At 53.3% G+C, this 13,424-nt stretch overlaps 1 protein-coding gene across 24 annotated transcripts in view; it reads left to right on the plus strand.

Annotated features, from left to right (window-relative positions):
- ST3GAL1 (ST3 beta-galactoside alpha-2,3-sialyltransferase 1) overlaps window positions 1-13,424 on the plus strand; it is a 109,579-nt gene that overhangs the window by 89,409 nt on the left and 6,746 nt on the right. For 17 of the 24 annotated variants that reach the window (XM_078352428.1, XM_054246632.2, XM_054246633.2 and 14 more), the window contains 5 exons: window positions 3,681-4,562; window positions 8,347-8,543; window positions 9,943-10,122; window positions 11,568-11,613; window positions 13,011-13,130. In XM_078352428.1, coding sequence (XP_078208554.1) covers window positions 4,257-4,562; window positions 8,347-8,543; window positions 9,943-10,122; window positions 11,568-11,613; window positions 13,011-13,130 — 849 coding nt within the window. In that variant the 5' untranslated portion in view covers window positions 3,681-4,256. The remainder of the gene's footprint in view (window positions 1-3,680; window positions 4,563-8,346; window positions 8,544-9,942; window positions 10,123-11,567; window positions 11,614-13,010; window positions 13,131-13,424) is intronic. The other 7 variants (XM_078352434.1, XM_078352433.1, XM_078352435.1 and 4 more) reach the window with 1 other exon arrangement.

Raw genomic sequence — 13,424 nt, forward strand, 5'->3', positions numbered from 1 at the left:
GTCATCTATTTCAGGCCCAGTGTGGTGGCTCACGCCTGTAATCCCAGCACCTTGTGAGGCTGAGATGGGCCTCAAGATCACCTAGGTAAGGAGTTTGAGACAAATCTGACCAACATGGCAAAACCCTGTTTCTACTAAAAATACAAAAATTAGCAGGCATGGTGGTGGATGCTTGTAATCCCAGCTACTCAGGAGGCTGAGGCAGGAGAATAGCTTGAACCCCAGAGATGGAGGTTGCATTGAGCCAAGATCATGCCACTGTACTTTAGCCTGGGCAACAAGAGTGAAACTCCATCTCAAAAATGAAACAAAATAAAACAGTCATCTATTTCAGGGAACTCATCTCTGCCGTGGCATTAGGGGTACAGAGGCACTAAGGACATGGGTGTCTTAGGCCCTGCTCATTATAAAGGCAAATGTAGTAAGACTGTGGCCCTCCTCTGCTCAGCCCCACCACCGGGCTTCCATGTCACCCAGAGAAAACTTAGTCTTGGCTGTGACTTCTCCGGCCCAACACACTCTCACCCCAGCTGCATGCCCAGATTCCCTCTCACCCCACCCACTCCTGTCCTCCACCCTGTGTCTGATCCTTCCAGAGAGTCTGGGGTGCTGTTGATGCCTGGGAGGCCTCTACCTTAGATCCTTTTATGAGGTACCCCAGCCACCTTGTCCGGGGCCTGGAGATCTCAAGGACCAGCAAATATGCAGTCAGTGAATGAGATGAATGGACACACCTTGGTGGGCTGATGGCCCCGAGGAAAGAGCAGAATCTCTGTTATCAATCCCAGTTTCCCATTGAAGGCATGGTTCTGAAGGGCTGGGTGACTTGTTCATGGTCACGCAGAGAGCAGAGTGGGACAGGCTGCTGAGAATCACCTTCTGACTTGGAGTCTGTGCTTGCTCAGACCTCCCTCTGAACTGCTGGTGTTGTGTTTCCCTGCATTCGTTTCTGGGTTCCTTCATGCCCCACGCCTCCACTGAAGGTTGAGTGTGTGCGCAGGTGACAGGGCCACCACCATCCTCACCTTGCTCCCAGTCCAGGGAGGAGAAAGATGAGTGAAGAGTGCAGACAGTACAGCCAGGACATCGGGGAGCCAGGAGAGGCCCCTAACTCGCCCCAAGAGTGGGCAAAGCTTCCTCCAGGAGGCAGCACCAGCTGAGCCCTAGAGAATGAGTAAGAGCCGTCGGCCAAGCAGGGTGGAGTGGTTTTCTGGACAGTAAGGACAGCCTGAGCTGGGGCACAGAGGTAGGAGAAACTATGACCTGTGGGTCACACATGTTGCTTCAAGGTACAAAGTATCTGCTTTACCCCATAGCGGGGATTTATTCATGTAACTGAAAAGTCAAGATGTGGAGGGGAGAGGGGCTACAGGTCGGACTGGATCAGGGCTTTAGCAGCTTTTGTTTGGGCTATTCAGCTCTAGTCTCTTCTACACAAGCTAGCAACATAGCCAGCAGGATGCTCCACATGTGAACAACAAGCCATCCAGAGCAAAACAAAGTTTATTCCCTCCCTACCAAAGTTTGACTGGATGATTTAAGGCATATGCCCAACCCTGGATCAATTACTAGGGTAAGTAAGAGGTGGGAAACCTCCGCCAGTCAAGTGAACTGAGAGCCTACCTGAGATGATGCAGAGTTATTCTTACTCAAATTACAGAACTGCTCCTTGATGGGGGCAGGCTGGGAGAGAACTGGATGGGATGCCTGTGGACACCACCAGGTTATAAACGAAATCTAGGATGTCGTGAAAAGTGAAAAATGGAGCAGAGGCCGGATAAAAATGACATTGCCAACTGGGCTGCAGAGCTCAGACCTCAGCCTCCATACACTGGGCTTCTAGTTTGGGAAACTGTAGGGGGCTGCACCCACGCATCTTGAGCTAGATGTCTCCAGAAAGTCGCTGTGGATTTAATCTGGTTTTGGGGCTCAGACTTATCCTCCATACGTTGGGCTTCTAGTTCAGGAAGTGGTAGGTTGCACCCAACACATCTTGAGCCCTGGGTGGTTCCAGATAGACACTGAGGATTTAATCTGGTTTTTGAGCTGCCCCCTTTTTACCAAAAGGTGATCAATCTCCCTGCAACTTTAATTTTCCTAGAAAAAAAATACCCTGCTGTTGACTCTCTATACCTTGAGGATGGGGAAGAACTGATCAGACAAATAGAGGTGGGGGAAGCATTCCAGCATTCCAAGCAAAGACCAAAGAGGCCATGCCCCAGTGCAGAGGCATAACTGCAGTTGTACCAGACAGAAATCCCAAGGCGTCAGTGAGATCCGGGGGGTGGGTGGGGTCTCCAATGGGCATTTGAGAAGTACACATTTGCTTTCTTCAAAAGAATACTCATCCCTGGGCCAGGCGTGGTGGTTCACGCCTGTAATCCCAACACTTTGGGAGGCCGAGGCGGGTGGATCACGAGGTCAAGAGATCAAGATCATCCTGGTCAACATGGTGAAACCCTGCCTCTACTAAAAATATAAAAAATTAGCTGGGCATGGTGGTGCGTGCCTATAATCCCAGCTACTCAAGAGGCTGAGGCAGGAGAACTGCCTGAACCCAGGAGGCAGAGGTTGCGGTGAGCCGAGATCACACCATTGCACTCCAGCCTGAGTAATAAGAGCGCTGTCTTAAAAAAAAAAAAAAAAAAAAAGAATACTCACCCCTTGCTCTGTATCCCTCCAGCCATAGTAATCTGAAGACCAATTAACAAGACAGGTGTCAGCTCCAGGGCAGAGCCCCCACAACCCCTGTTCCTGGTCCTCCAACCCCTCCAGATGCAAGGAATTCACGCACTGTGAATTTGGACTGAGATCCTGCTTCTTCCTTTCCTTAGGCAAGCCATCTAACCTCTCTGAGTCTCCATTTCTTCCAAGACAAAGACAGAAACTAGTATCTAGCTGGCAGGATATTCTGAGGATTATCTGAGGAGCTGGGTGTGCTTGAATATATCGTCCTGTCAGCTCTCAGTGGACCACCAAAGAATATTGATTCATTCATATGTTGAAGAAGGAAAGTTAAAATTTCACAATGGCCTAATAAACACCAGAAGCCCAGTGTACATCATTTTATCTCATCTTTATAACCATCCTATAAGTAGGGGTGTTAGTATCCCATTTTACAGAAGAAGAAACTGAGGGACAGGAAGGTTGAATAACCTTCCCAAGGCTCCACATCTAGGAAATCAGAACTTGAACCTGGCCTAAATCCCCTTCTATGGAACTGAGGCCAACTGGCAGAGCTTGAATGCCCAGGTAGGAGGAAACCCGGGCCACTCTGTAAGCATACCATTGTTGTGCTTGTTGCTGAAATCCAAAATCTGGCGGAGAAAGAAAGGCAAGTCACATGATTTAACAATCCCTGTGCATATTGTACCTACATGCGTCACGAGCTCATTTGACAAATGTTTGTTGAGTGTGTCAATGTGGTAGGTTCTGGTTGTTGGAAACATGGAGGGGACGCCTTCTGCACCCCATAGTAACCTTGCAAAGAGATGATAACATGCATTGTATGCATGCACTGAGGCTCACCAAGGTAGATAAACCATCCAGAGCCACCTGCCAGGTTGGCATGACACCAGAAGGAAGACCACAGAATGCATCCTGGTGGAGATGTGGAGAGAAACATTTTTATAGCAGGGTCACAGAATCTCACTCTGTTTTCTTCCTTCTTTTCTCTGCAGATGACAGACAACCTTCTGTGCCTTCATTAAGCTGGTCGTGTAACCACCATGTGTCTGGTGACAGCATGGGAAAGACAAAGCCCTAATTAAGGATCATCAGAAACCACAGTTGGAGGAGGACAGCAGAGACAGCTTCCGTCCCCGCTATACCAAGACCCTTCCTCCAAGGTCTCTGCTCCTGAGGAACCCTGGACTGTCACAGAGATTAATTACCCCTTAGCTTCTTTGAATGGGAAAGGAAATCACTGGGTAAAGCTTTATCAGGAGACATTATCAGCTCTTTAAGGATTGCAGAATAATAAGCTACTTTATTTTCTGAAAAGGTAAATATATACAAGCAAAGCCAACACGCCACTAATGGCCTTCATCTGCTACACAGCGGTGTCTGGGACACACTGGGGGTCGTCCCCCAGTGGGAGTGAAGTCGAGTTTAACGGCCCTTGAGTCCACCATTGGAATTCCTGCCATCCCTTCTGATCGAGCCTCCACCTCTGGGATTTTTCTTCCATATTTCTCCTCTCTTAGGAGGGAGTTCCTGCCGCCCATCGCAGGGAGGCCGCCATCAGGACAGAGAAGATGGTGACCCTGCGGAAGAGGACCCTGAAAGTGCTCACCTTCCTCGTGCTCTTCATCTTCCTCACCTCCTTCTTCCTGAACTACTCCCACACCATGGTGGCCACAACCTGGTTCCCCAAGCAGATGGTCCTGGAGCTCTCTGAGAACCTGAGGAGGCTGATCAAGCACAGGCCCTGCACCTGCACCCACTGCATCGGGCAGCGCAAGCTCTCGGCATGGTTCGACGAGAGGTTCAACCAGACCGTGCAGCCACTGCTGACCGCCCAGAACGCACTCCTGGAGGACGACACCTACCAGTGGTGGCTGGTGAGACGCCGCCTGAGAGCAGGGTCTGGACTGAGAGGGGGTTCTGGACTGAGAGTGGGGCTTCTGGGCTGAGAGTGTGGGATCTGGGCTGAGAGAGGGTGGTCTGGGCTGAGAGTGGGGCGTCTGGGCTGAGAGTGAGGGGTCTGGTCTGAGAGTGGGGCGTCTGGGCTGCTGGACTGCGAGTAGGGCATCTGGGCTGAGAGTGGGGCGTCTGGGCTAAGAGTGAGGGGTCTGGATTGAGAATGGGGTGTCTGGGCTGAGAAGGGTTGTCTGGACTGAGGGTGGAGGGTCTCGGCTGAGAAGCGGGTCTGGACTGAGTGTGGGGGCTCTAGACTGAGAGTGTGGGGTCTGGACTGAGAGTGGGGGGTCTGGGCTGAGAATGAGTGATCTGGGGTGAGATTGGAGGTCTGGACTGAGAGTGGGGGTTCTGGGCTGAGAGTGAGGGGTCCGGACTGAGGGGGGGTTCTAAACTGAGAGCAGGGAGTCTGGGCTGAGAGTGGGGGTCTGGGCTGAGAGTGGGGGGGTCCAGGCTGAGAGTGAGAGGTCTGGACTGAGAATGGGGTGTCTGGGCTGAGAAGGGTTGTCTGGACTGAGAATGGGGTGTCTGGGCTGAGAAGGGGGTCTGGACTGAGAGTGTGGGGTCTGGACTGAGAGTGGGGGTTCTGGGCTGAGAGTGAGGGGTCTAGACTGAGAGTGAGGGGTCTAGACTAAGAAGGGGGGTCTAGACTGAGAGTGAGGAGTCTGGGCTAAGAGTGGGGAGTCTGGACTGAGCGTGTGGGTTCCAGGCTGAGAGTGGGGGTTCCAGGCTGAGAGTGGGGCCTTGGCTGAGAGTGGGGGGTCTGGACTAAGAGTGGGGGGTCTGGGCTGAGGGTGGGGGTCTGGGCTGAGGGTGAGGATATAGTAATGAGAGTGAGGCACTCCCAGAGTTAAATAGCCCCCGTGTACACCTGGGGCCCTGCTAGGCATTTAGCAGGATTCAGATAATTGTCCAACACTATTTATTGAGGATCTGTTATATCTAACTCAGCAGGAAGCACAGCCTTAGTTTCCCGTGGCTGCCATAACAAATGTCTGCACACTTCATGGCTCAAAACACCGGCAGTGCACACTTGCGCAGCTTGGGAGGCCAGAAGTCTGAAATCACGTTATGGGCAGGCTTGGTTCCTCCTGGAGGCTCTGAGAGGGAAGCCGCCCCAGGCCCCACTCCTGGCTGCTGCCGGCTGCCGGCAGTGCCGGGCATTCCCGGGCTCAGGGCTGCGACAGTCCAGCCTCTGCCTCTGCTTCCACAGGGCCTTCCTCCCTGTGTCCCTTTGTGCCTCAATTGTCCCTCTCCTTAAGAGGACACCTGTCATCAGGTTTAGGGCCTACCCTGAATCCAGGTGGATTTCATGCAGAGATTCTCAACAATTTCACCTGCAGAGGCTCCCTTTTTCCTTATGTCCTCATGTTCACAGATTCCGGTGAGTCGCACTTGAACTTATCTTTCGGGGAGCCACTATTTCACCCAGTACCATTACTGAAATGCAAAGAGAGAGAGAGAGAGAGAGAGAGAGAGGAGAGAGAGATCCTTATTCTCATGGAATTTTATTTTGGCTGGGAGGGGAAGATAAGAAATAAACAGGGTAGGCTCACACAGAAGTGCTGTGAAGAAAGATCAAATGAGGTTTATAATAGAAACTTAGAGGGGGCTTCTATAAATGGGTCACCAGGGAGGTCTCTGGGACAGCAGTACTCAAGTGGAGACCCACAGGCAGAGAAGGCAGCAGCTGTGAGAAGGGCGGGACCGTGAGTGCCGGAGCCCCAGCGTGGCCTCTGCTGGATGTGCTGGGGGAGTGGAGGAGCTCTGCATGGCTGGGGGCTGTGAATCAGGGCGGTGCAGTGAGTCGAGGCCTGAGAGTCAGCAAGACCCAGGTGAAGACTCTGGGATGTCTTGTAAGTGCAACAGGAAGTCACTGTGGAATTTTTACAGGGAGATTCATGATCTGAACTTGTCATTTAAAAGGTCATTCCCATTGTTAAATGCAAAACAGATTGAAGAAGAGCAAGTTACATATGTTCATTTCTTATTTATTGAGCCCTACTATATGCCAAGCACTACTACATTGAGATGGAAAACATGATCTTGCTTTTCCTGGGTTGCAGGAGTGATGGGGAGGAAAGGGAAAACAGACAATTTTAAGCCAGGATGAGAGGCGCTGTGCAGGAAGTGGGCTCAGGAGATAGGTCTCCATATCCAACTCTCCTTGGAGACTGGAGTTTATCACAGAAGGCTTCCCGCAAGAGGTGATGGCCAGGCTCATCATGAAAGATTTAGAGAGGTTATCCAGGTAGATTCTGGAGGAAGGACCCTCCAAGCACTCAAGGAGCTTATGGTCTATTTGAAATGAACAGAAAACATGCGTGAGATTTCGAAGGGTTGAAAGCCCTGGGCTGTGAATCCAAAGACCTGGCTGAGTCCTGGTTTGCTCATGTGCGTTGAGCACTGCTGTGTGCAGATCCTGGGATGGGCTCTGGGGAGATGACAGAGAACCGGGCAGGTATGGTCTTTTCTCTTTCAAAGATCCAAGGGTCTAGCGGAGGAGGTAGTGAGCCAGGCTTGGTAAGGATTAGGGTCCGCTCTTAGCCTTGGCTCTGCGGACTCGTGGGGCTGGATCAGCCTTAGTCACAGGGCTGTCCCGTGCATTGCAGGATATCTAGTGGCATCCCCAGCCTCTACCTACTAAATGCCAGCAGTGCCCTGTCCCCAACTGCGGCAGCCAGAGTGTCTCCAGACATTGTCAGGCGTCCCAAGTGGGGTGCATGTGTGTGTGTGGGTGCACAAGCATACGCAAAGTCACCCTCACTTGAGAACCAGCAGGGGTGGGGAAAGGCCACACAGATGGCAGAGGTCGCTTCACCCACATCCCATCCTCTCTCTGGATCTGATTCCCCCTGTAGCAGCAGTTGCTGGGACCACATTAAGTCCAGACTTCCCTTCAGAGCCTCGAGTCTGCGATATTCAGCGTCACCATGGGATTCTGGTTACAAAGGCCTTTTGGGGACAAACAGGGTGCGACATAGCCTGGATGTAAACCAAACAGGAACAGACCCTCCACAGCAGCTTCTGGCTTCTTTGGCTAATGATCATATTCATATTTTCAAGGTTCATCCATGTTGTAACCTATTTCAAAATTTTCTTTTTATGGCTAAATAATATCCCATGATATGTCTGGAACACGTTGTGCCTGTTCATCCATCGCTGGACACAGGCTTGCTGCCAGCTTTTGTCTATTATGAAAATGCTGCTCTGAACACGGGTATACCAGTATACCAGCGGGACGAAGGGTGGGAGTAAGATACAGCTAGAAGGCGTCCACTATTTTTCTCTTTCAAGCTGTGCCGCATAGGGGGATGGGGGGGACCTTTCAGAGAGAGGGGAGCCACCAGGGAGGGGCAGGCTGGAGAAACACTGATGAGTTCCGCCTGGACATGTGGAGTTGGAGAGGCCTATGGGGCCGGGTGTGGCTGGCTCACCCAAGTGGCCTCAGCAGTACCTGGCACATAGTAGGTGCTCAGTAAACACTTGCAGAACACATGGATGACCTCTTTACTTCCTGAGTAACCCAGAGTCTCCTTGAAGGCAGAAGTGGAGGCATCTGTGTATGAGCCACCTCCATCTCCAGGGTCCCAGCAGAGAAAAGGGTGAACAGGAGGCTCCAGCAAACAATAGGTGGCTCAGGGACCCTGCTGCCAGGAAGCTGGAGTCACAAAGCCAGGTTGACCACCCTCCGTCCTCTGCCCACAGAGGCTCCAGCGAGAGAAGAAGCCCAATAACTTGAACGATACCATCAAGGAGCTGTTCCGAGTGGTGCCTGGGAACGTGGACCCCCTGCTGGAGAAGCGGTTGGTGGGCTGCCGGCGCTGTGCTGTTGTAGGCAACTCGGGCAACCTGAGAGAGTCTGCGTACGGGCCTGAGATAGACAGTCACGACTTTGTGCTCAGGTAAGTGCCAGGCCCTCTTCCAAGCTCACCAGGTTGTACCCAGAGGCCCCTTGTATCTGTAGGAAGCGTCTTGGCTCAGGCTCACAAAGTCGAGGTTCAGTCCTGGTGTCTCTGGACACATTGCACCTCCTGGGCCCCAGTTTCCCCATCTCTGCCTTGCAGGATGGGAATGGACTAGAAAGGCTTTTGTGTGCAGAGAGGAAACCACACATGGGAGGTCCCCCATTGTTGAGGGGTCCCCCATTGTTGGGAGCTTGGCATGTGGAGGCCTGGGAAGAGGGAAGAAATTATGTGAGTACTCTTATTTTATCTTCAAAATTCACCCCCATTTTGCCGGGCTGGTGGCGTATGCTTGTAATACCAGCACTTTGGGAGGCCAAGGCAGGCAGATCGCCTGAAGTCAGGAGTTCGAGACCAGCCTGACCAACATGGAGAAACCCCGTCTCTACTAAAAATACAAAAAAAAATTAGCCAGGCGTGGTGGTGTGTGCCTGTAGTCCCGGCTACTTGGGAAGCTGAGGCAGGAGAATCTCTTGAACTCAGGAGGCAGAGGTTGCAGTGAGCTGAGATCACGCCACTGCACTCCAGCCTGGGTGACAGAAAGAGACTCTATCTAAAAAAAAAGAAAACCCAAAAACAAAAAAACAATTATCCCCAATTTGGAATCTAGGCCATAATAAAACCAAATAAAAACCACATCTTCTAGTAAAATGTATTTTACGTGGCCAAGTGAAGTAGATACTCCAGGAGGATGCCCCAAGCCTTTCCTGGGTTTCTTGCCATTCCCACCACACCACTCACAAGTGCTGCATGCTGAGAAGCTTGGCCTTCTGGAATAGTGTCTCCTGTCTGTGATTCCTGACTTTAGTCCTCAAACCTGCCTCTCGGAGCCTCAGTGTACCAAGTATCCCATGGGAATGTCCATGATCAGGATCGGAGTTGGGTTTCCTTGACTCTAAAAGCAAGCTGTGGGAATAGCCGTTGGATGAGATTGTCTGCAGTTGGAGAAAGAGAAGCTGGTTAATGGGCAGGGGCTGGCCCAGGAACTTGGAAGCACAGCTCTGGGGGTAGCAGCTGGAGAACGAAGCAGAGTGGCCTCTCCTGCCCCGGACTCCTTCCCTCAGGGACCTGCACCTCCCTACCCTAGTCGGGTTTCTACTCACAACAACCCCTGAGAGACACAAGAGGGCAGCCTTGCCTAGTTCGAGGATGTCCTGCGGGGTTTGGGCCCCATTGAAGGCTAGCTGTGTCTTCATTGTCTCTATTTTACAGATGAGGAAACTGAGGCCTAGGAAAGGCAGGTGACTCCCCTGAGTTCACAGCAGGCTGGTGGAGCCCAGGCTGTCTGAGATCGGCTGCCCATGCTACACGACTCAGCTCTTCCCCCTTCTCCCCACAGGATGAACAGGGCACCCACGGCAGGGTTTGAGGCTGACGTCGGGACCAAGACCACCCACCATCTGGTGTACCCTGAGAGCTTCCGCGAGCTGGGGGACAATGTCAGCATGGTCCTGGTGCCCTTCAAGACCATCGACTTGGAGTGGGTGGTGAGCGCCACCACCACGGGCACCATTTCCCAGTGAGTCCCCTGAGGCCCCGCCTCGCTGCTCCACCCCTGCAGTGGCACCCAGTCCCGCCACCCTGCCATGCTGTCTGTCCACCAGGGTGCCTCCCCTCCCGCAGCCTCCCCCGACACACACAAACCCAGTTCCCGTGGCCGCCTCCCCGACTTTTCCAACTCTCCCCTGTCCCCTCCCAATAACTTAAAACACAAGCTTTAGTGTCCTGCTGCTAACAATTCCTGAAGGGACCTCCACATGCCCAGGAAGGGGGCCTCCACTAGAAAGGGTCGCACATGTGGTTCTGCCTCCCTTTATTTCTGAAGTGCACCCTCACAGTAACAGCACCTAGCTTTTCTTCTTTGTCTTTTTATTTTTTTCACTTTTTGTGGAGAAGGGGGTCTCACTATATTGTCCAGGTAGGTCTGGAACTCCTGGGCTCAAGCTATCCTCCTGCCTCTGCCTCCCTAAGAGCTGAGGTTACAGACATGAGTCACCGCACCTGGCAGCACCTCGCTTTCCAAGCTTCCGTGAGCCTAGCCCGGTGCAGGTTGAAGAATGGGGGGTGGGGGTGCAGTTGCAGCCTGGGCTCCTCCCCTGGGCAGACGGTGCTGAGCAAGGTGGCTGTGGCTTCCCTGACGGTCAGGCGCCGCACAGGGCACTCAGCACAAGTAATCGCAGTTCATCCCCACAATAACCATTATCATGAGCTCCATTCTCCCAGGGAGGACTCTGGAGCTTGGCCAAGTGCCTTGCCCAGGGTCGAACCCACAGTTCCCTTGCTCTCATCTGACCCTTACTGAAGGAAAGTGCTTTGATACCTGGAATTTCACAGGCCATCTTAACTTTGGCCAGGTTTCCTAGGAACAGGGCCACAGTGAATCCCAGCCCCAGGACTTGGGTGCAGGAGACTGTGGGGCTGTGCCCTCAGGAGACCAGGAGTGAGGGAGGCAGCCCGGCCGGGGTGGGGTGGGGTGGAGCCAGGTCCGGATGTGGCTCAGCAGAAGTCTCCGGGAGCATGAATTGCACCCGTGGGACCAGCTTCGACACCTTTGGCTGGGGGTGCACACAACCGCCCAGGTGAGAAAGGGGCAGTGAGGGCCTCCCCAGCCAGGTTCCCAGCATCTGAGCAGGGGCACTCTGGCCCTGAGAGGTCGAGGCACCCCGAACCCCACTCCTCTCCTTCAGGCTATGCTTGGAGCAAGTCTTCCTCACCTTTTTGGGGAATGGGGCCCAAACCCAGCAGGACATCCTCAAATTAGGCAAGGCTGCCCTCTTGTGTCTCTCAAGGGTTGCTGTGGGTAGAAACCCGACTAGGGTAGGGAGGTGCAGGTCCCTGAGGGAAGGAGTCCGGGGCAGGAGAGGCCACTCTGCTTCGTTCTCCAGCTGCTACCCCCAGAGCTGTGCTTCCAAGTTCCTGGGCCAGCCCCTGCCCGTTAACCAGCTTCTCTTTCTCCAACTGCAGCACCTACGTCCCGGTCCCTGCGAAGATCAGAGTGAAACAGGAGAAGGTGAGTGGAGGCCCAGACCCCTGTTCTGAGTTCAGGCTTCCTTGTCTAAGGCTCTGCTCTATAGTACAGCTTCGAGTTTCAAGACAGACCCAAGATCCCCAGGCCGCTGGAGGGCAGCATCTCCCACTTAGCCTGGGGGAAGAAGTCAAATACTGGGAGAGATTCTCAAAGTGGGGGCCCCAGGTCAGCAGCATCACCCACAAGCTTGTCGCAGAGGCAAATCCTAAGGCCCTGTCTCGAACCTGCTGAACCCAGCTCAACCCCAGGTTCTGGCCTTTAACAAGGTCTCCGGGACGCCCTATGCATGCTGCGGTTTGTGAATTACTCTCAAAGCCAGCACCTCACCTCCTGCCTCTCTGAGTCTTTCCATGTCTGCATCTTCCCCAGCAGGCCCCTGGTGTGGGGTTGGCAAGAGATAAGAAAAGAGCAGAAGAAGGAGGGAAGTGAGGTGCCCATCACACTGGCCCTTCACATATACTATCAAACCTAGGCTCAGAGAGGTCAGGAAACTTCCCGGAGACACACAGCTAGTTCTGGATGAGCCTAGAACTGAAGACGCCCTGTGCCTCCAGCATCTTGCCCTTTGCATTGAGTTGTGCTGCCTCAGGGAAGAAGCGGCTTATGTATCTCTGTAGCGTGGGGCTGGTGGAAGGGACAGCCTCCTGGAGATGGTAGGAGGCCACACTGAGAGGTGAATGGTACACCAGAGACCCGCGTAATCCATGCTTGCAGTCCATTCCTAGGCAATGGAGTTTGGCTTTCTGGATGTGCACGCCCTCTCCTGCCTGACAAGTCCCTTTCACTGTCCTCAAGGCAGGCTTTGGGTAGTGGAACCAAGGCCAGGCCTGATACCGGCCCCCTCCCAGCTCAGCCACTTCTGGCTGTGTGACACTGAGCATGTCACTTCCCCTCTCTGAGCCTGTTTTCTTATCTGTAGTATGAAGAGAGGGAAACCTGGGACATGGGGTTATTTGAAGGACTGGTGATGATTCCAGCCATTACCAGGTGGCTTGGCGTGTGTGTCTTCACTCACGGACAGTGTCTGCTCGCGTTGCGTGCTGTTCCCTGGCTCCCCATCTTCCTGAGCAGCCTCTCATCCCGATCCCTGGCCTCCTTGGATTTTTCTATGTGTCAGCTCAGCAGTCATCCTCACACGGTCCTGTATGGCCCTTCCCTGCGTTGTTGCGCTCCAAAGCACCTATCAGCTCAGCATCTCTGTCTCTTAGTGTGTGGATGAGTGTCCGTCTTTCCTACAAGTGCAGAAGCCCAAGAGCGCCGGGGTATCCATCAGGCTCATGGCAGTGTCTCCATGGCCAAGACAGCATGTGCATCTGATGGGCGCTCATGTCTTTAGCCCGCCAGAACTCACTAAGGGCCATGTCTTCCCCTCCCCACAGATCCTGATCTACCACCCGGCCTTCATCAAGTATGTCTTCGACAACTGGCTGCAAGGCCACGGGCGGTACCCATCCACCGGCATCCTCTCGGTCATCTTCTCAATGCACGTCTGCGATGAGGTATGCCGCCCTCCCCCTGCCCGCCGGTCTGCTCAGAGGACGGAGCTCACCAGCCTGTGTTCCCAGGAGAGGCCAGGGAGAGGGAGGGCAGGTAGACCTAGCCTGCCTCTTCCAGAAGCTCGGGTTCCCTGTCTCTATGACAGGGCTTGCAATGTGTGCCTCCTAGGTGTTTTAGGGAGTCACGGTGCTCTATGAGAAAGTTCTCAGGAGCAAGAGTTCTGGCACGTTATGTGTGAGTGCTCATGACCATGGTGGTAGAAGCTCAGGTCTAGCAGCAGATTCAGGATACAGGAG

This window comes from Callithrix jacchus, chromosome 16, assembly GCF_049354715.1.
Source record: "Callithrix jacchus isolate 240 chromosome 16, calJac240_pri, whole genome shotgun sequence".
Lineage (NCBI taxonomy): Eukaryota > Metazoa > Chordata > Mammalia > Primates > Cebidae > Callithrix > Callithrix jacchus.